We start from the raw sequence: 22,389 nt of genomic DNA, 5'->3' as shown, positions 1-22,389 counted from the left end.
AACCACAGCACCAGTGAGACAAATTTCTGGTCCCTCTCATTCACAGTCATAGTCTTTCTCCCTTTTTCAAACTCAGGGTCTCTCAAATACTAAGTAAGCATTCCACCAGTGAGCCCTTTTGACACTCCCAACGCCATAATTCCATTTTCCAGAAGGCAAATCTAACAGTCTGTGTGATCTAATGATACACCCTCATTGGCCTTAAGAAAATAAGGCATTCGGTAAGTAAACACTAGAAACGCAGCCCTGCAAACTACTTTATAATTTTGTTCAAGATTCTCTCATTCATTTACTAAATTCCACTTCCTAGGGATTGCTAAAATTTAATAATAAACTTCAGCGCGATTACCCAACTATCCAAACGGCCAACGTTCTCCCTGGGGTCCTGCTCACCTTTATGATGTTGGCACAGAACCGTTCCCATAGAGACAGCTCTCCTTCTTTGATCCATGACATAGTTCGTGCTATGTCAGAAATCACACAAGAACAAAAAGCCAGCCAGGTAACCTTGAATAAATTAAAAGAGAGAGAGAGAAGTCATCCGTGCTTGCAATAAATAAAACTGACTGAAGAGACCGACAGGACTGTGGCAAGCAGCACGCGTCTGAATCCAGAGACTCTTCTAATCCACTCAGGCCTCTACAAGCCAAAGGGAGTCCTTTGGGACAAGGCCATTTTTTTATCCTTCTTATGTGCACTGATTTCTTCCAAATATCCTGCCACATTATGCTACCTACATCTTGATCAATCCCCGCAACTTCTCTTTTGCCCGGCGATCCTTTTCTCACCCTGGGCTAACCAATCACTACCCGCCTTGGCTGTCGCATCTGTTACCTCGATGGTCACTCTTCCGCCTGGACTTGAGTGTCTCCCGCGGATAACTCCACATCCAGTTTTCCCTCCTCTGGGTCTCTGTTTTCACTCTGCACCTAGTACGCCGGAGAAGACGTTTTTCTACCACTTCGGGGCGACTCACGACTTGGCGCTGGAAGAACACGTCACCTCTGCGCATTTGGACACGCCCCTTCCGTCCGTGTTGGGAGGGGCCGCGCCTTGAGCCTACGGGCTCGGGGGCGGAGCGGCACGAGTTCTTGAGAGTTGGCTATTGGTGGCCGCTTTCGCCGGGCGTGGAAACAGCGCCTGGAGGGCCGAGGTCACGTGAGCTGATACTGCTGCCGCTAGGGTCGCCTGATGCAAACCATGCAGGTTAGGCAGGAGTCCAGCCTAATGGCCTGAGAAGGGGTCAGCCCACACATGCTGTGTGGCCTCGGGTATTGTGGCAATTTGTTAGGGTGAGAGAATGGGGTTGCTCCACCTCAAAAAGGAGTTTCTTTATCGATGATCGCAATGCTTGTATTTTGGGAGACACGATAACATCGTATTATGACAATCCTCCTGCCTCTGTCTCCCAACTGCTGGTGATATGGACGTAAACCATTGAAAAGTGAACTGTGGTTCTTTAAATTTTTGTTTTAAAAATCGTTATTTTAGCAGAAACTGGTGGCGCGTCGTCACTGAACTCAGCACTCCGAAGACTGAGGCCACGAGGATTAAGTAATGTCTTTTCTGCTACGTAGAAAATCTAAAGTTAACCTGATCTACGGGATACTGTTTCTTCAAAAACTTCTAACGTGTTTCCACTTGTCGCCTTTTAATGCTGTTAATTCATCGGAAAGGTTTCTTGCTCTAGTCACTTTTGGGGGGTGATTTAAAGCATCCCGACTTTATAACTTGCAGATTCCAAAGACTCACGTTAATGAACAAGACAAAAAGAGCTTTATTCTTAGGACTAACAAAATCACTGCCCATAGCGCTGGGGAATATAACCCTACTGGTAGCGCTTGCCCAGCATGCCAGAAGCCCTGGGTTCAGTTTCCAGTCCAGCCTTAAAAGCATGGTGCCAGTGAAAGAAGGACAATCAGCAGTTTAGATCACCTAGGGTAATTGAGGCTAGCATGGCCTACACAGGAAAACTCAGCCTCAAAACTAAACAAAAATAGAAACAATCTACAACACTTGTGGAGAGGTTTTTGGGGCCAAGCAAGAAATCAAAAGCATTAGCTGAATAGCCAAGTCTTGAAGGACTTTTAGATACTGAACAGAACAAAATTGGGCCTAGACTGGGCTTCAGGAGACTTAGCTCCTCAAAAGTATTATCCATCGCCTTGCCTTTTATTGTATTTAATGATACCGGAAGAGGCTGTTCTGCTTTCTCAAAAAAAAAAAAAAAAAAAAAGCCCCAAAACTGAACTTTCAGTATCTGATGCAACTAGTATTTCTTTCAAATCATACTTCTATCTGTAATAGAATTTCACAATTCCAACGAACCTTGTATTTTTTAACCTCATTTTCCCTGTGGTCTCAATAACACAGGGTAAGATGTCACCTGTTCAGCTTTACCTGAGGAAAGCACAAAACACACTCAAGGCTGTGGAGATGAATGCCCCATTCACCAGCTCCCACACTTGGATTTCCTTTGTGAGCTGTGAAGCTTCTGCTAATAACACCATTTCTCAGGAAGGCTCTTAGCTCACTGAAGCCTAGTAGTTAGCGCCACTGGGTTTTAACTTTTGGTGCAATTAGTTAAAGGGTCACAAACCCCCTGCTCTGGTAACAGTTTGAGGATTTATTTAATCCACTTTTTGTTAATACTTAGGTTTCCCTTTGGCAAAGTATTCCACCCATCCCCACCCCTCCCTGTAAAAAATCTTCTGCTATTTTTAAGAATGTTTAAGCACTCACTAGAAAGTTAGCAAACTGTATCACAAAATAATGGTTCATAGTCAGGGAATCTCCTTTGGCCTCAATTCCCCCAGTTCTGTATGGTACTTTCCTTTTTTGGGGTGTTGCAAGGGGTTAATTAGGATTTGTAAGGGGCTTTGAGGAGTAAAGGACAAAGTATTATTAGGGTCTCATGCCCTAAGCCCTGGCCCCAGCCTTTCATCCCAGCAGCGGCATAGGCATTTCCATTCTTATGCATGCCAGGCCTCTAATCCCCTCTTGAATGTGGCAGCTTCCAAGGAAGGGACAAGAGGCCTTAACTAGAAACAAAAATCCAGTGTAATGAGGTGCTACAAGGGCTGAACTTTCAAGATTCATCCCTAACAAAGTGGGAAGGGGAAAACTTAATGGTCCTGTGACTTCCCAATCCTCGGTGGGGATTATGAGAAGAGAAAAGCATCCTAAGTATCTGATGAGAGAACAGTACCAATTTTGGAGTACCAATAAGTCTTTATTTTCCCAGGGAAGAGAAGGGAAGGTAAAGTCAGCATGTGTTACAAAATGATTATACGATAGGAATACAGTAAAAAAAAAAAAAAAAAAAAAAAAAAATCAACCATGAAATAAAACACCCCAGGGGTGGGGTCACCAAAACCCCAGAGGGGGCTTAGTCTCCTGCAGTTCAGGAAAGAGATCAGGGAAAGGACAGACAAGTACACCCTTTCCCACCCTCCCCATAAATTCAAGATTTCTCACAAAGCTTTGGTTTCTAGCAGTAAACATGGAGATACATTCGTCCGTCTCCTAGTAACAATCTTGTGGCCTCTTTGACATAAGTTTCTTGCACCGTGGCATTAAGTTCCTGAGTGACTTAACTGTACATTCATAGTCCCTTTTCTGGTCTCCAGATCCCACTTTCTACATGGAAGGCCCCACAATTGCTTCTCTCTACCCAAGGGTGACAGACTATGTTTGTTTGATCCGTCCAAAGGTGAATCACACCATGAAATGGTCTTGCCAAGGAGAAGTGGTTCACCTGCAATCCCTGCACAGAGGAGTCTGAGGCAGGACGACAGCCAGGAATCTGAGGCTATCTCTGGCTACAGAGTGAGACCCTGTCTCAGAACCACCAACCAAAACTCTTCACTGAGTTAGGGAACAATGGGAGAATGAGGTTCGTGGCCTCTTCAGAATTTTTATGTTGGGGCATTCAAGAGTTGTAGAGATGCCCGAAGAAAAAATGAGCATAGGTTTTCTTATGAGGGACAAGAGGGGCTGTCTTAAGGTCACTGTGGTCCAGAATGGGAGATGGGGAGGAGCATGGAAGGGAAGGCCATGGTCCCAGAGGCTCATTTTGAGGACCCCACATTTAGGTTTCAGATGGTGTTGTCTGGTGCAGAACTTTCTGTCAAAGATGCTTTGGCTATTTTTCTCTCAATACAACAAAAGTTTTGTAAACAATAAAACCCCAAAGAACATGAAGACCAATACATTTATATTTACACAACTAGGCCACCTAGCAACCATCAACTCAGAGACAGTAAAGTCCTACAAAGGCCAGACGAATACAATTAACTAAGGGTGGGGGCAGCATTTGGGGGAAACAAGAAACCAGGATCGGACACACACACACCACCCAATGTGTTCTATTGCATTTGTCCCATTTCAACACAGTGAGGTAGGTTTGTGGCGATCTCAAAGCATGTAAACGAAACTCCCCCCCCTCCCCCTTTCCTTTAGCTATCAACCATCACAGGGCAGGACACTTGCCACAGAGGCCCACACTTGAGAGTCTCTCTGGAAGCCAAGATTGTGAAAAGCTAAGGATTTGAACCCCTGCTTCACGTTACATACCCGGAAAGCACAGTGTAGGAATAAGGGTATTGGTCTGAAATTGCATCCTTACCAGGATAACTCAGTGGCAGGGTACTTCCTAGCACAAATGAAGTCCAAGTTTTGATCCCCAGTATCAAAAAGCAATCAAACAAACAAAAAAAACCCCACCTCATCCTCATAAATTTGCATCAAAAAAAATATCAACATACACACACACAAACACTCACACCCTGCTGTGCATGGCAGGCTTAGACTAATCTGGCAAAAGGATGGATTTGGTTAAGTTACTCTTTCGCCTTTCACCTGGCTCAGCCTTTCAATGCCTCTGTACCACCCTTTCCTGTTTAGACTGATTTCCGATGTTTTGCCAAAACCAGATCAAGTCTTAGGGCAGCTCAATTAAAACCTGAGACATTTTTCAAGGGTGCTATGGCAGAAAAGCCAGCTGTCATCAGCAAAAATGAGGTAGTTCAACAGGCTGTGCTCTCCAAATGGTTGGTCTCCATGGTGATCAAAACAAAAAAAGAGTATTCCTGCTGTGCAGACCTGGAGCTGTTACTGGACTTATCCCTGAGATTGCTCATGTACCTGAGAACACAGTGCAGGAATGAGGGCCTTAAGATTAAAATATACAAAAATACAAACCCAATATTTATATTAAGAAAAAAAAACGCACAAGATACGTCATTCGCACATAGATAGTGCAGTTGGCATCCTGGAGAAAGTGGGACTCAAGGTGCAGTTACCCAAGGGAGCAAATAAATTAAAATCCCATTGGCCCCGAAAGGGCTGGGAGTGAGGCGGGAGCAGCAGGCCTGCGGTTGTCTCCCTAACCACCCTCTGCCTTTCATCACAACCCCCTGCTAGAGACCATCCCCAGCACAGGATGAGTAAGCATGGTGTGAAATATCCTCGCCTTGCTCCTGAGAGTCCCTTCCACAGAACATAGTAGCTGGAGGGTTAGGGTCATTAATCTTGGTTTGACACTTGTTTCACATCCTGTCTGGCAAGGGAAATATCACACGGCCTTCTACAAAAGAAGAGCTTTCTTATCCCAGCCACTTGGCAAAGCATGTTAAAGCCTCAGATAAAGCATGCAGGTACTAGGGTGGCTCCCCCACAAAAGCCTTCACTTGCTTTCAGAGAGAGCGGGGTAGGAGTTCCTTTGTCTCACCCTTTCCCTCCCTCCAAGGAAAGACAGGGTGACACTGGGAACCCCCGGCCTGAGACACGGCAGTGCAAGCTACCCAAGCAACCCACCCTTATCCCCACTTTCTTCACTCTGCAGATTGATGCCTCCTCCCTGAAAACTCCCCATCAGCCAAAGAATAACCCTGACCCCTGGGCCTCAATTCTGTGCTTCTGGAAGCAGGGCAGGATTGTGGATCTCTTCCTCTTCCTCCCGGAAGTAGGCAGGCTTTCCCTGAGAACTGGGGCCCTGCTGGGCCTTCAGTGGACATGAGGCCACCATATGGTTGATGCTTTGGCAAAAGTGGCACTTCTTGGGCTGCGGTGGCAGCTTGCATTCCTTGGCATGATGGTCTAGCCCACCACAGTTGTAGCACCTGGCATGAGACAAAACGGTAACGGTGAGAGAGATACTCGAGGAAAATATTTGAAGCCTCCTGATAGGCTCACACTTCCATCCATGTTTGTTTATGATTATAATCGTTCCCCCTTCCTAGTGACCTATTTCCTGCTTCTGGATATCAATCTTTTCCCCTTCCTGATCTACTAAACATGGTTTTCAAAACAAAATCCCAAATGTTTGATTTGCCAAATGAAGAGTCAGGAGCCAGATGCTGTGGGGGAAAGCTTGCTAGCTCAAAGGCAGAGAAAGCCCCCAGCTGACCTTCCTCCTCCAACCAAGCACAAGACCAAAGCTCCTTCAACTCCTCCCTCTTCCCTGGGTTCTCTCATGCTCACTCTCTGTCAACAGGTTGCCAGCTCTGCCTCATGACCCATCCTTGACTTTATTTAGCTCTTGAGCTCTTGGGTTAAAGGCATGTGTCAGGGCTGAGCCCCACCACAACTACTCCTTCACAGTAAACAGAAAGCTCTTGGGGTTAGTTAAAGGTACTTGCTGGGACTGAGCCACAACACAACAGTTCACAGTCTCAGGGTTCCCAAGGCAACACTGTAGATGATCTTCCAGTTACCATCAACTTGAAAAGATGAAGAAAACAAACAGACAGACAGACAGACAGACAGATCCCAGCTGTGAGGTACAGGTGAGGGATTGATGAGACTGCCTTGGATCTTCTGGGAGAGGAGTAAGTGCTCTTAACCCCTGAGCCATCTCTTCAGCCCTGTCTATGTATTTATTCATTCATTTTTAAGACAAGGTGTCACTTTATACTCCTGCCTGGCCTTGAACTGGTGGAGGCCCACTGTTTGTCTGCCTCCTAAGTCCAGCCATTACAAGCAGGGACCACCTGACCTGGTTAAAGAATGAAGTTTTTTGTTTTTGTTTTGTTTTGTTTTTGAGGCAGGGTTTCTCTGGGTAGCCTTGGCTCTCTTGGTATTCCCTCTGTAGACCTCAAACTCAAGAATCCTGCCTCTGCCTCCTGAGTGCTGGGATTCAAGGCATGCGTGACCATGTCTTGCTAAGAAAGAATTTGTAAAAGCCAAATTATATTACCTCTTCAGAGGCTAAGAGGTTCTAAGCCCCATAGCAAAAATGCAGACGCTAGCCAACTGAAGCTCCGGACAAGAACTGTAAATACCCAAGATACCATTTCCCCCAGCACACACAGATCCGATTCATAATGTTTGCTTCTAAAGTCCTTGTGGACAGTGTCACCCTTCACAGTAGAGGCTACTCTCATGGCTTAAATTAACTATCTTTGGCAATGGGATCCAGTGGCAAGCCGAGTGAAGTCCCCATCCTTGGCAACTTACACCAGCTATGAGCTGCCCTTCCAGGCCATACCTGTCTCCTTTGGATCTTCGCTTCTGCATGTTCTTCCCTTTTGGCCGCCGCTCACTCCCAATACAGAACACACCACCAGGGCCAGTGACTCGGATGGATTCCAGACCCTTGGCGGACTTCTTAAAGGTGAACTCCACTGCCTCTCCCTCCTTGAGGCTTCGGAAACCTTCCATGTGTAGCTTGCTCTGTCAAATGCAAACGCTAGATTTTACTATCTGCCTCCATTACTGCGCCATAAAACAAAACCGCAAACCTATGACCTGTCCCTGTAAGACAGGAAGAGAAAAAAGTGACAACAGAACTCCCATCTCACAGATGAGAAAACCAAACTCAGAGTCGAGCTTGGCAGCACATACTTGTCACCCCAGTTTGAGGGCAATGTGGACTATACTAAGAGACTTGTCTCAAAAGACGAAACACAACCTCCCTCCACCATAAGCAAGTGAACTGTCCATTCTTAGGAAATACACACGAAAATGTGTAGACAGAATCATACTGAATGCTGTATTTATGGGTTACTAAGATAATATAACTGAACCACGTTTGGTGGTACAAGCCTTTATTTAATCCCAGTACTTGGGAGACAAAGGCAGATGGATCTCTGAGGTTGAGACAAGTCTGACCTATATACACATAGATGCATTTCAGGCCAAAATAGTTAAGAACACCCCTCCCAACCCTCTCCCCCCAAAAAACAGACAACAAAAACTATACAGAGATAAAAAATACAACAAAGAGTGCAAAATGTTAATCTATGAATCTGGGGAACAATTATGAGAAATTTTGTCTATTCCTCCAATCTTTTAAGTTTTAAATCCTAAAGATGATGTTTCTGAAAATTGGATAAGGATTAAAATGGAATGTCAGGAAGAGATTCCAGGAATCTTCTGGTGTGTCTGAAGTATACTCATAGGCATAAAATAAGTAATTCTTTTTTTTTTTTTTTAAAGATTTATTTTGTTTTATATGAGTACACTGTAGTTGTCTTTAGACACACAAGAAGAGGGTATCAGATCCCATTACAGATGGCTATGAGCCACCGTGTGGTTGCTGAGAATTGAACTCAGGACCTCTGGAAGAGCAGTCAGTGCTCTCAACTGCTGAACCACCTCTCTAGCCCCAATAAACCATTCTTTAAGAAAAGTCAGACACAATCAAACAAATCTACAAAAAGCCACTGGACACTTAGAGGGAAACTGCACAAATTTAAGAGAGCCAGACCTGGTGGTCCACCTCTGCCCAGCCCATAATCCCAGCACTCAGGGAGCCTGGACAGAAAGCACCAGCTGCAGCTGGAGGCCAGCCTGGGCTACACAGTTACAAGGCCAGAACACTTAGAATGACAGATTTACTTTAAAAGACATAAAGGGGCTGGCAGGATGGCGCAGTGGCTAAAGTTAGTTGTAGCCAGGCCTGAAAACTCTGGAACGCACATGACAGAAGGACAGACTCCCCCTAATTGGCCTCTGACCTCCACATGCACACTGTGGCATCCCCTCCCCCCCCCCCCCAATTTAAAAAAAACATTAAAAAAAAATCAACAAATTTGTTGTTTATGCCACATTTGGTCACATTTTTTGGATGAATTAATGAAGCATGAAGTATGGATTTCTGACCTTTTTTGTTTGTTTTTAGAGGCAGGGTTTCTCTGTAATTTTAGCTGTCCTGGAACCTGCAGGCTAACCTGCAGATCAGGCTCCAGCTGCTCCTGCTACAGCCCCTTGGGCAGCTGGGACCAGGTGAACATAACCAGCAAGGAAACAGATAATAAATTATTTGATTTGGAATGCAAATGAGGATTTAGAGCAATTTCTATAGACTAGTTTCCTTTCTGGAAACACTACAGGTTGCACCAAAACTTGAAAAACATACGTATAAGCAGCTTGCAGAGAGTGGAGAATGCCAGTCATCGGAGGAACCCAGAATCCCTAAGCTCACAGCTGTCATACTAGATCACTGTTCATTAGTGCAGGCAACAGCACCTCCTAGCCCTTGGAGTGAGGGATTCAGAATAGTCACCATAAAATGTGAGACTCAATGGCAGGGTGCCTGCCTAACATACAATGGTTCTTTCTCACTTCCCCCCAAAAAAGAAAAAGAAAATGATCTGGGCATGGTGCTGCATGCTCTAGATCCCAACAGAGGCACTGCATCTGAGGCCAGCCTGGTCTACATAGTTCCAGGCCAGACATGGTCATGGAGAGACACTATTGAGACACACACACACACACACACACACACACACACACACACACACACACACACAAAGGGCAAAGACAAGAAAAAGTAAATGAATTCAGAGAAACAAAAGTAGACCCCGTGCACCTAGCCAGGACTGAGAGCCATCAGCACGTGCCACTAAATTCTAGTTGCCAGAGTATTTCACACTCAGACTCTTTAGCCAGACAGGGCACACATCCCCCACCTTGCTAGCTTTTGTTATTAAATAATTCAATTGATATTACACAAACAAAGCTTCCAGCAAGGATGTTGGTGATGAGCCCAGGCCTGGTCACCACATCCCCTCTCTAGGCTTATAAAAATGCAAGCTCACTAATTAGGCCTTTAGGGTCCTCAGAAAAATGGGGAAGCGGTGGTTTTCTCCTTATTCCTTGGCTGACCCAGCACTCACTATGTAGACCAGGCTGCCTCAACTCAGAAACCTGCTCATTTTTTAACTGACGTTTACCTTGCTTATATAGACCAGGTTGACCTTAAACTGGAGATCTCCCACCCTTAGCCTGCTGAATGCTGGAATAAAAGATGTAGGCCCATAGTAGGCATTAGTAGGCTTAGCACAGGCAGTACCTTTGGCTTAAACAGAATGTTAGGTCCAGATTCTAACGGGCAAGGTCTCACAACACTCAAATTAAACACTTTAGGATTATTTATAATTGTCCCAGAAACATTGTCATAGAAATATTGCAAAGGTATGTTCTTTCACTTTTTAAGATGGGTGCTTGGGATAGAACCCAGGGCCACACATTGCTAAGCAGACTCTAACCAGACTGCCTCCCACCTAGTGTTTTACACATACAGGACTATCCAAGGCATGGTAACCTCCTGCCTCAATTTGATGAGGGGATGGGTGGGTGGTAAAACCTTAAAGCAGAAAATAAAAGTAATACTATGTTCAAAAGGACCCATCTCTCAGCCCCACTGAACAGAAACTACCCTAAAACCACTCCTAAAAGTCAAGAGGCACTAGTTGGAAAGGATCGGGAGCAGCCAGACCAACTGCCTCTCCCCAGGCAATTCCTGCCTGAGCAGGGTCCCTTGCAGGTCCAGCTGTGATGCAGAAGATAAGCAATTAAGAACAGGGTCTAGGAGCGGGTTCCCTCCTCACTCATTTGTAAAATGGAGTATAGACTGATTTTACGGTTGTGCTGTGGGGTTTTATGCATGAAGAGTAGTTAACACTTCACCAGTCATGTATAAATCCTCAGGGAGTACCAGTTACCTACCTTTCAGGCTAGATGGAGTCAGGTTAACAATAAGAGCCAAGTGTTGAGACGCTCAGAGAACTCTCCGTTTATTACTAACCATTCTTAGGAACTCAAAAAACAGCCATCCATGAGGTCCGGTTTACTGAGAGCAACATCCCCCCTACTCCACCCACTCCTACGACTGGTGAGCCCAAAGGGACAGTACAAGTAGGTAAAGGGATGTGATTGACCCCCTCAGTGCCCCCACCACTGAAGATCTGCTTAAGACCGCCTCTGCCAGCACCTCAACAGAAAGGCTAGGCAGGATTTAAACTGGTGGTCTCCAGGGGTGGCTGCCCGTCCCCTCCCCCACTCCTTTCTAAAACATAGTTTGAATTCTTCTCTTATCAGATAGGTAATCAGTGTGCAGCCCCACCAAGCCAGACTCCCAGGGCCAGAATCTAAAAGGAGCCTGAAATTCTTCTACCACCCCCAGTCCACCCCTAACCACACACAAAGCAGGGCCCCGCCCCTCTTCCCATCCCCTCCAAAAAGAAAAGGCACTGGGGGGAGGGGCATGGCCTGAACTCCCCCAATAGAGCCCAGCCCCGGGGAACAAAGAGTTGACACTGGTTGGTTCTGGTGGTCAGATTCCTGGAGTTCCAGGGCACAGATCCCCCTAGGATGGCTCAACCCCCACCCTCCCCCCACATTCAAACCGGACCAGTTCGTTCCTTCCTTCCTTCCTTCCTTCCCACTATGGTAGAGATGAGAGGAACGGACTCTGAACCTCTTCCCCAGTCAGACTCCGGGAAAGGAAAGTTTGCTAGTTAACTATCAGCCATCTTCCTTCCCAGCCACCCTCCCCGTACCTCCAGGATGGACTAGAGAGAATGCCTCCCCTATGGCGTCTTCAGCCAAGTCCTTCCCGCAGCAGATAAATATTTCAACGGGAGGAGGGGCTGGAATCCCATTTTCCTTTTCCAACCTGTTGAAGTTAGTCAGGTGTACAGCCTGCTTAGGCCACTGCAGGGGGGAAGATGACACTTAGGACAGTTACAGCATTTCCTCCCCGGTGCCCCACGGCACTCTTCAGTTACAAGAACTTCCTGGCTTCTGCTTCTTTCTTTTGACAAATCCCCACCCGCCCCCACATCGAATACCCCAGCCCAACATCAATATGGACCGAGGAATAAGTAAAATTCTAATTCTTGGACTTATTTGTCAAAGCTTATAGTTAGAACTTTCCGGTCTCTTCCAGTTCCCACACACTGTTCATTTCTCGCGCTTCTTTTTATGGGAGATTTCCCTGTACCCCAACCAGTTTACCAGGACCAAGACCAGGGCTCTCTCCTCCAGCACACAGAACTAGTCCAGTTCTGACCAACCCCATACATGTCTCTGACCAATGCTGGGTTTAGGAACCAAAATGCATATTAAATGTTTACTTTAGACCAAGCAGGGACCTAAATACTCAAACCCATGCAGCATCCCAACCAGAAGGTTTATAAATGCTCTGATTAAGAGGAGAAATCTGATCAGACACCCTAATGAAGTGAGTGAGACCAGCCAAGTATTTGGGAGAGCCAGGGAGTATCCCGGACAGGAACTTGAGATAAAAATAAGCACCTAGGTCGCAGTAACAGAGAAAGGACAAGTGTTGGGACCACTGCCATGAGCCTGGTTTTGCTAGCCAGCAAGATGTTTTAATAGGGCAAGCCGGATATTTTTTTCCTCGATATACTCTAAAGCCCCTAAATAATCATTTTAATTTCAAAGATTAAACACTGGTAGATAGATACTGTGGTGTCGGAGCTTCAGTGCTAGAGGGTTAGCGGTTGGTATCATAAATGTCCCCAACCCAAGGTTAACTGCCATTCACCTATGCTCAGTGGCCCAGGCCAAATGCTCCTCGGCAGCTGTCCACCAGATGGCGCCTCAACCCATTCGAGACTCAGAAGCAAGGGCACCTTGGCTCCTCATGCTGGTTTTCTGGGCCCTTCCTATCCTTATGCTGGACTTCCCATCCCATCCTAACCCATTCTCAGGATGTGAATGGGAGGGAAAGGCTTCCCGGATTTTATTCCAGCACCACAGAGAAAGCCATCACATTAGTGTCTGGCAGCAGTGTGAAACCACGATTAAAGCAGGTACAATTATGAATGTTTCCTGCTCCAACCCCTCCCAGAGTTGGACCAAACAGACCCGTTCTTCACGCAGGTGACAGTGACAGCTTCTCTAAACAAACAAGCAAACAAACAAACAAATAAATAAATATTAAAGAGTTAGTAAATGAAGTTTAACTTCTGATTAGGAATGTTTGAACAATGGTTATATGCCCGTATACCCTGGACCAAGTCACTGAAAACCACTGATAAGTATATGATAAGTATATGACATGTCACCCACCAGGCAGAAGTTTACCATATTGGAAGATTTGCTTGGAATGGTGGTAAAGTCTTTATCCAGGAAAAGCATGTCTCCTTAGAAAGAGGGCACCAAATATTTTATGACAAAATAACTTGTGGACTTCTTCATATTAACTTTATATATATATATATATACACACACACATTCCTAAGCCACCTCTTCCCACTGACATAGGAATGACAGATAGTGTCCTAGGTTGGATTTCAAGATGAAGCTGAAGTTCTGGGGTTCAGAGTATCTCACAGATACTCTGGTGCCAAGCCATATCCTAACCAGTTCAGAAGAAACCGCCTCATTCACCTACAGCCTTTCTTTGTGTCTTCTAGTGAATAGACTCTTTCTGGTCTACTCCTGATCCTCCAAGTTCCTCAAGACATACTAATAGGTTCTTCTTTTCCACATTCATTTAGATGAAGTACAAACTATGAAACTATCCAGACAGCCGAGTTCTTCTCTCGAAAGGACATCCATGTAGGTGGAGACAGCATAAGACATCAATAACTAGGTGCCGTGCTATAAACCAGGAAGGCAAGATCCCACACATGCCCCTCCCCCTGCCCAGCTACCCTATCCAGGCCCTCAGAGGAGGCTGTTTGTCATCCCTCAGGCATTTTCTGAAGGTCCAAAGCACTGGGCTCACATAGTTGGTTTAGCTTACATTTCTGGGTCAATATTGAATTTTTTGTTTCTACACCCAACCTAGTTCCTTTGCCAAATATATACATACTGTCTTTGCCTGTAAGCAAAAAAAAAAAAAAAAAAAAGCAATAAAAAGTTATCTGGGCCAGAAGGTGGTAGTGCACACCTGTGACCTGAGCCCTGGGTCTATGCAGATATAGCATCAAGGCCCGACACATGCTACAAAAGAGCCTGCCTTCAAAACAAAAACATTCTGAGGAGCTGCTAAAACCCACTGCAATTTTATTTCTTAATTTCTACAAATCTTGGTGGTTTAGATTTGAACCACAGGGAACCAGAGATAAACTTAAAAGTGGCCAGGGACTTATAACAATTCTGACAAATATCTTGCTAACCCTTTCCCAGTGAGAAGTGATCGTGCCTCCCAAGGGACATTTGGCAAGATAGGGAGACATTTTGGTTCTCACAACTAATTAATTCCAGATTTCAACATCTAAAGACCTATGGCCGAATAAAATGGGTGTTTAGAGAAACCTGTTTCAATAGCTCCTCACCCTCAGCCTACTCCTCACTGGGAACAGAATGAACTACATGCAAGTCAGGCTCTGGTGTCACCCAACTACGGGTCAACTTGGCTATATATACAATGACTTGCAGGCCTGCCTGCTCTACAGTGCAAGGTGCTGCCTCAATATATATATATACATATATATATATAGATAGATAGATAGATAGATAGATAGATAGAGAGAGAGAGAGTGTGGATCAGCTCAAGGACAGTGGCTAACAGGATGTTGGAAACGGTATTTTCTCAATCTTGGAAAGGTCTTCTTTGATTCCTCCCCTCTTTCCCTGGCATGGCAAATGTCATCTTGAGACAATATCCCCCTCCCCCACCACGTAATCCTACCCCATCCCCAGGGTCCAACAGTTGAAGAACAAGAAGCTCTGCTAAAGATTTCTTACCCTCTCCACACTCCCCTTCCAGAGTCAACAAGTCTTAGCGATTAACCTGTATCTACCACATTCCTTCCTTAGAGATACCTCGGCCCAACAACCGAATTGACTGCTAGAGTGTGGACCTTCTCAAGCAGCGGAGGCAGCTTGTGGAATAACACCAGTTACAGTGTGTGCAGAGTGGAGAGGTAACTGAGTTCTTCAAATATGGGTGCCAGCCAGGATTAAAGGCATGGACCTTTAATCCCCACATCCAGAAGGCAGGGGTGAGCACTCTCTTGAGTTAAAGGCTAGTCTGGGTAACAGGGCAAATTCCAAGTCAGCCACGGTTACACAGTGAGATGCCTCCCCTCAAAAGAACACAAAGAAAACCAAACACAAAAACCACAAATGTGGACAGGTCCCCAAGCTGGTCTGTACCAAAGACTGCTGCTTTCCTCCCTTGATATCCTACAGCTTTCCAATTGCTACCAATCCTAAGTGAGGCACAGCTTCTCCGTTTGTTCAAACACCAATGAACCTCAGACCAGAAGGTACATTCTCCTCCTCGGCGCCTTTGCAAGGAGTCAATAAAGTGCTGAACCCTCCTTGATACCTCAGCTTCCCAAAATTGAAGGTCCCCAGCCCATCTCCAGACCAAGAAATATTTTAATCTCTGTGATCAGATAAATGGACGAATGGGGGAGCCTTGCCACCCGCTGAGGAGGGCCATTCAGAGCTGGTTCCTGTAATAAAGTGATTTAATAGATCTAAGAGGCCAATTCCCTTCTGTCTCACAATTACTTCCTGTGGGTTATCATTCACATATGCAAATGAGATGGGGGGGCACAAAGCCACCATCCTGAAACCAGCAGTCTGGTGCTAGTGATGGGGGGTGGGGAACGGTGCAGAAAAGTTAAGGGTACTTGGGCAGGTTCCTTAAGAAAGCACATATTCCAGAAGCTCGGTGACCCTAGGACACTAGCAAAGAGCTGGTCGTCAAATTCCTTCAACCCTTCTACTTAGTTTCCACTCCTCAACCTCCTGACCGGAGGGCAGTGTTCAGCCTTCCCGGCAGCCCCCAACCAGTCCATCCAGCATCTCCTTCCCCACCCCTCCCCCTCAAGAACGCCATCCCTCAGGCTCCAACTCTTAATCCCCACATCCTCCTTTCCCCTCCCCCACAGCTCCTAAAGCTAACCTCCCTGAAGTAACCCCTCCCTGCCCGGCCCCGGGTGTCAAGCTCCTGGGCCAGGGATTAACAATTCCTTCTTTCCTGGTCCAGCCTTAACCCACCAAATGTGGAAAAGGGCAGGAGCAGGAACTTCCTTTCCACCGTGGAATGGCATCGCTGGAACCACCCGTAGGACAGTAAGAAAGGGAATGGCCAGGAAGAGGGAAACCTGAAGGCTCCACTCCCTTCCTTGTTTAGGGTTAGGAATGTTAGGGACAGCAATCAATGGCTGTCTGGGGCCATAAATGCCAAGCTGAGGAGAATAGGGCCAGAGGCCAGTCTCCATTCCACCGCCTGCCCCCTCGACACTGAATTTCACTCCCTACTGTGCTGCCCTTCTTTAACTGAGAACTTGGGATTGCCGCAGCCAGGAATGAAGGCCTGAGCTCTTAAGGTCCCCCTTCCAGGCAGGACCCGGTAGACAGCCAGAGGTGCCTGCCAGTCCTGATCTGTAGCCAGACCTGTAAGGGAGCTTTTTTTCAGCTCCCACACTGATCCTTCCGGGATCTACCAAACCTACACTGGCCACAGGACCTGACTTTTGGGTGGCCACCTGACTTGAGGTACGCTTTGAAACCGGGAGAGCCTGACGTCTCAGGTTCATACCCGTAAGTAGGGTGGCAAATTGCTCACACACTCCTCCCTGTGAACTAGATTCAGACCTTCAGAACTCAGGGCACTAACGCCCGGCTCAGGCCTGCATGTGCTTCCCTGGTCGGCCTGCTCGCCCTCCCCCACCGGCAAGCACAATACAACCTTAGTTTCTGCCACATGGGGTCACCTCCCTGCCCCCTGCTCCCTTCCCAGGGGAAAGAGGTAATAGACACGTGGTAAGGCGGAGGGGTTCCCGGAAGGGGGCGGGGAGGGGGTGCTGCTGGTAGTCAGTAGTGCCTCCTCGTACCACTGCAGTTACTAGAAAGTCAAAATTGGGGTGTCCCGGAAAAGATAGGGACGCACAATGAGGGTCCTTTATCTCCTCCAATCCGACAGGAGGGTCCACCAGCCAGGCCTATTCATAGGAACTCCCAGTCTTTTTTTCTTTTTTCCTAGCAAAGTTCCAGAATCAGTCTCACCTGGTGCACAAAGACGTCCACCGGGGGGTCGAGCGCGACCCCGGCGCGGGCGGTCATAGACAGGAAGCCGAACCCCATGCGCACGTTGAACCACTTACAGATGCCGGCCCCGTGCAGCAGCTGCGGCTCGTCTGCCGCTCGGGCCGCGTCAGGCGGCGCCTCTTCTGGCGCCTTCTCCGCTGCCTTGGCGCAGCCACCTGGAGACAGGGAGGGCCAGGTGATCAGCTGGGGACCAAGGGATCACAAGCCCTCTCAGAGAACCCTCTGGGAGATCTCGGTGGTCAGCCCGCGGATAGACACCCAGGAGAAGGCAGCTACCAAGCATCTGGTAAGAAGAAACCTGTCCTGGCTGCCTCCCCAAGCTTACACCGAGGATGCTGACGCCCCGAAAGTTTTGCTTGTCTTCCCACAACAAGTTGCCCGTGCACACGCGGCGGGACAGGCCCCTCCTCTTCTCTCCCTCCGCCCCCACGGGCTCCGCGTACAAGCCACTGGAACACCAGTGTTCCCTAGTCCAGAGATGGCCCCAAGAAGGAGGAGGCCACAGGGACTTGGGGTCCCGCGGGCAAGTCCGTGGGACACTTTCCCACCTCCCTTCTATTTAGCTATTGAGCGCCCTGCACCCTAAGGTGTGCCCGCTGAATCGCAAACTCGAACCTGCAAACTGCTGGTTGGACACCGAGCCCATGGTCGTTGGCTGAGCCCGTGGCCCCGGGCCCCAGGTCGGGCGGCTGCTGGCCCCAGAGAAGTCCGGAGGCAAAGGGGTGGTTCGGAGAAGAGGCTGCTACATCTTCCCCCGCACAATAGCGGTGGGAGGGCCCACGGCTTTTCAAAGGCTCCCAAATTCTAAAAGACAATGACCCAACCCCCCGCGGGCAGCCCCCTCCCCTCCCCTCTCTCCTTACCCCTCCCTTTCCCTCTGGCTCTGGCTTCGGCCCTCCCCCACTGCTCTGGTCTCTGACACCTCTGGGGTGTCCCTTCCCAGAACCTTGAGATTTGACACCCCCTCCACATACACACATCTGGAGATGGGGATCTTTTGCCCTAGAAGTCTTCAGTACCCCAGAATTTGGGATCCTGCACTCTAAGGACTCAATGCGGGTATCCAAAGCGGACACAGGTGGGGGACCCGGGGGGGGGGTAGTTTTATAACCACGTGACCACACACACACACACCACCCCCACCCCCCGGGCAGATAATTATACATTCCAGAGAGTTGGGGGAGGGAGGTGTGAGCCTGGTGGCGCTGTCCAATCAGAAACACAAACCACCTGTCAAGGGAGAAATGGATGAGCCCTCCCCCTCCCCCAGCTCCTCAGCGCCCCTCCCCCTCTTTCCCCTCAGGCCTCGGAGCTGACCCGGCTGCTTGGCGCTGACCTGCTCTCACCCCCCACCTCCGTGTGCTTAGATAGACCTGGAGTTCTGGACCCTAGGAAGCCGGGATAGGGGTGCAGGGGAGCGGCTGGCGACCCCACAGAGCTGGTCTGTCTTAACCTAGGTACTGCCTCTCAAACTCGGCCTGTCTCTGACTGCAACTGGATGTCTCCACCTCCAAATTTCAACATCAGTTTCTCTGGGTTTATCCCAATCAGAAACAAGCTCCCAACTGATTCTGTTCGAAGAGTCCTTTGCTCTCTCCTAAGCCTACATCTAAAGTTGCTCCCAGGTGGAGCTTCCTGGGAGAGCATGTGGAAACCCTGAAGAGTGAATGCCCTCTGTGCTAGCTGTGTTCTTATCGGCCCCTGCCTGCTGCGTCCCGTCCTGTCCCGTCCTGTCCCATCCGTTGGTGGCAGAGAATAGATTGGTGGGTGGAGGCACTTCCTCCAGGGCCCGGGACACTCTGATTCCCAGACCCTCCTGTTCTCAGTCACCATCCTCAATTGCGCTACCCTTCGAGTAGTGTGACTGGTGGAAAGACTGGATAAGGAAGCTTCTCATTTGAAAAGGTAAACTCCCTACTAGAAGATAAAGAGGGTGGACCAGAGGGGTGGCCACTGCCCTGGTCAGAGATGGACAATGGCCCGGGGCTCAGTGCACGGCCCTGGCCCTGCCCCTTCACTTCCGGTGCTCAGTTCAAACTGGACAATGCCAGCTCCGGTCAGTTCCCCCTCCCCCACGGCTACAACCCATTTAAAGGGACAGAGCCTGCTTTCAGGGGCATCAGCTTATCCTGAATTCAGTCTTCTCCACAAGTGTGCACAATCTCTTGTGGTTCACACGCTGCAGTTGTGCATGTGTACATGCACGCTTATGAGCAAGCACGTATCTAAAAAAGAGAAAAAAGATGATGGGGTAGAGAAACGGACTGTGACTTTTCTACGAAGTGCTTTTGCATGGACATAAAAAGTATGAGATAGGACTTTGGGGGATGAAAAAGACTTTGGTGAGCCTTGTGTTTCTTAGCCGAAAATTTTAAGTATCATTAACAGTGTCCTATTCCCAGCTAGAGACTGTTAGCTCTTTTTGGAGTTGTCCGAGTGTATCAACCAAAGTCATTTTATTTACACAACCCGGTACCGTTAAGTAGCGCCATTACAATATCTGTTCCTTATATAGTAGCTCTTGAGTTTCATAAGTTGGTGGTTGAGGTCTTCTGAAGGGAAGAAGAAAGACGAGGTGAATGTCCAGGCTTCTCTTGGTCAGACTCCAACAAGGTTGAGTTTCCCCCGTAGGCATGATCACTTGCTCTGTCCAGGGTGCTGAGGGCGGCTGTGGATCTGTCCCTGGTGCTGAAAACTTTATGCCTTCTTGCCTTGAGACCTTCCTGCATTCTTAGGTCCAAGTTCTTCCCCCCACTCCCCACCCCCCAAAAACGCCCCAGGTCCCCTGACACACATGAGACAGATAGACATTTTAATTTTGCTTTTGATTAAGACAAGGTGTTGCTGCATGGCACATGCTGGCCTTAATCACACTGCAGTCCTGCCTGCCTCTGCCTCTGCCTCTGCCTCTGCCTCTGCCTCTCTGCCTCTCTGCCTCTCTGCCTCTCTGCCTCTCTGCCTCTCTGCCTCTCTGCCTCTCTGCCTCTCTGCCTCTCTGCCTCTCTGCCTCTCTGCCTCTCTGCCTCTCTGCCTCTCTGCCTCTCTGCCTCTCTGCCTCTCTGCCTCTCTGCCTCTCTGCCTCTCTGCCTCTCTGCCTCTCTGCCTCTCTGCCTCTCTGCCTCTCTGCCTCTCTGCCTCTCTGCCTCTCTGCCTCTCTGCCTCTCTGCCTCTCTGCCTCTCTGCCTCTCTGCCTCTCTGCCTCTCTGCCTCTCTGCCTCTCTGCCTCTCTGCCTCTGCCTCTGCCTCCTTGGAAATGAAATTACAGGTGCCTGTCACATCACTTGCCTTAATCTTTTTTTTTTTATGTGTATGTGTTTTTGTATGTCATGTGTGTATAGCTACTTCCCGAAGTCCAAAAAGGATGTTGGATCCCCTGGCACTGAAGCGATTTAAGGTTATAAGTCATCAAATTGGGGTTCCAGGATCCAAACTTAGGTCCTCTGGAAGAATAGTCAGTATTCTTAACCACTGAGAAACCTCTCCAGCTCTCAATATTTCTTGAAGATTAATGAAGACAAATGTGTGAGTAAATGATTCTGTTAGAACATTGCAGGCATTATAAACTCAGCTTCAGAAAAAAAAAGTTTAGGCCTACTCATTTGGTCATGAAGAAAGATAATATCTTTGAATATAATAAGACCAGAGTGGAAGAGAATATAATTTATTTACTAATAATTTAAAATTAGTTCCATTATTGAAGAGACTTTTTTGTTGGTGGTTTGAAGCAGGGTCTCTCGTAGCCCAGGCTGACTTCAGATTGACTATATAGCCAAGAATAACTTTGACGTCCTAATTATCTGCCTCCATCTCTCAAGTGCTGAGATTAAGAGTGTGCACCAACTTTGCACTTTCATAAGAGAACAGATTCAGTCCCCAGTCCCATTGCCTGTGTTTCTTATGGCTCTGTGATCGGGGGCAACACCAGTAAGAATTATGTGACTCAGTTTCCTCCCCTGTCCATGAGACAATGAGAATACTTAGTGCTCAGAGCTATTGTGAGAAGGAAGGATGGGACTAGGTAGTCCAGGGAGATCTTTTCAGAGTACTGCCTGGCATGGAGCTTTTAACCATGTAAGGCATTACTATTCTATGAACTGGGAATGCAGCTGAGGGTAGAGTGTTTACTGAGCATGCACAAGACCTCTTGAACCAAGGCCTGGGCTTAATACAATGGACCTCATAAAACTGGGTATGGGCACGGGAGAGATGGCTCAGCAGATAAGAGCACTGGCTGCTCTTCCAGAGGACTGGAGTTCAATTTCCAGCACCCACGTGGTGACTCACAACCATCTGTAACTCCAGTCCCAGGGCATTCAACACTTTCTTCTGGCATCTGCTGGTACCAGCCGTACATGTGGTACACAGAGAGATATATATGTAGACAAAACACCCACACATGTAAAATAAATAAATGAATTTTAAAATCCTAACTCTGATAAACCACGCCCACAACTATGTATCATGAAGCAGTTACAATATTATTTTATATCACAGGAGTGTGATACAGCTATAATGTAACACGTCTTATAGATGTAGATATAGATGTGATACATCTGCAATGCTAGAAAATACAGTTTAAAAATCTCATATTTTCTTTTCTTTTCCAAACTTCTCAGTACCTAAAGCCAAGTGGCTGGGCTGCAGAAATCAACCAAGAAGAGTTTCCTAAGTGGGTTGTTATTTTTTGTTGTAGTTAGTAAGTTGGCTGGCTTTTAAAGATAAGGTCACACTCTCTTTAGCTCATGCTGGAGTGAAACTCCTTCAGTAACCCAGGCTGGCTGCCTCAATGTCATGTCAATTCTCCTGCCTCAGCATCCTGGGTGCTAGGATTACAGGTATGAGCCATCACACCCAGCCTCAGTAGGTTTGAACTGAAATAGCCTACATCATCAAAATACACCTAATTCTAATTTTCTTCAGCTATGTCTTAAATTCTATTACCAGAAAAGCTCTGCAGAAAAAGCCCCAGCCATCTACAAAGATGGATGATAGTGTCCCCTAGAGAAAACTCTTCCCCCAATGTGTCCCTCAAGATATCTGTCCTAACCAGCCAGGAGCACAGCTATACTCTCAGTACCTGAGACAGGGAGGCAAAAGGGTTTGGAGTTCAAGGACAGCCTG

General features: G+C 47.5%; 2 protein-coding genes and 1 long non-coding RNA gene across 6 annotated transcripts in view; 1 reads left to right on the top strand and 2 right to left on the bottom strand.

Annotated features, from left to right (window-relative positions):
- The window catches only part of Dhdds (dehydrodolichyl diphosphate synthase subunit), a 31,198-nt gene extending 30,168 nt beyond the window's left edge, over positions 1-1,030 (bottom strand). For 2 of the 4 annotated variants that reach the window (XM_034501877.2, XM_034501878.2), the window contains exons 1-2: positions 835-1,005; positions 394-507 (exon numbers count right to left, since the gene is read on the bottom strand). In XM_034501877.2, coding sequence (XP_034357768.1) covers positions 394-456 — 63 coding nt within the window. In that variant the 5' untranslated portion in view covers positions 457-507; positions 835-1,005. Of the gene's footprint in view, positions 1-393; positions 508-834 lie in introns of all 4 variants that reach the window. The other 2 variants (XM_076934012.1, XM_034501880.2) reach the window with 2 other exon arrangements.
- Positions 1,031-1,048: 18 nt separating this feature from the next.
- Positions 1,049-15,688, top strand: LOC143442326 (uncharacterized). The gene is made up of 3 exons (XR_013110400.1): positions 1,049-1,206; positions 15,022-15,128; positions 15,397-15,688. It is a non-coding gene; the product is annotated as an uncharacterized LOC143442326 (long non-coding RNA).
- Lin28a (lin-28 RNA binding posttranscriptional regulator A) lies at positions 3,274-17,914 on the bottom strand. The gene is made up of 4 exons (XM_034503927.2): positions 17,884-17,914; positions 17,227-17,423; positions 7,490-7,674; positions 3,274-6,122 (listed from the first exon to the last, which is right to left on the bottom strand). Exons 1-4 carry the CDS (start codon positions 17,912-17,914, stop codon positions 5,906-5,908), a joined length of 630 nt encoding a protein of 209 aa, XP_034359818.1. The 3' UTR covers positions 3,274-5,905.
- Between the last annotated feature and the right edge of the window lie 4,475 nt (positions 17,915-22,389).

The sequence above is a fragment of the Arvicanthis niloticus genome, chromosome 5, assembly GCF_011762505.2.
Source record: "Arvicanthis niloticus isolate mArvNil1 chromosome 5, mArvNil1.pat.X, whole genome shotgun sequence".
NCBI classification, from domain to species: Eukaryota; Metazoa; Chordata; class Mammalia; order Rodentia; family Muridae; genus Arvicanthis; species Arvicanthis niloticus.
Note: the sequence above shows the minus strand (reverse complement) of the source record. Positions and strands in the feature narration are given on the sequence as shown.

Excerpts from the sequence above, each read along its gene's own strand:
- Lin28a (XM_034503927.2), bottom strand. The coding sequence starts at position 17,914 with ATGGGCTCGGTGTCCAACCAGCAGTTTGCAG. Across the intron at positions 17,424-17,883 it reads GTCCAACCAGCAGTTTGCAG|GTGGCTGCGCCAAGGCAGCG; the intron begins GTTCGAGTTTGC and ends CCCTGTCTCCAG. Across the intron at positions 7,675-17,226 it reads TGGACGTCTTTGTGCACCAG|AGCAAGCTACACATGGAAGG; the intron begins GTGAGACTGATT and ends TGCATTTGACAG.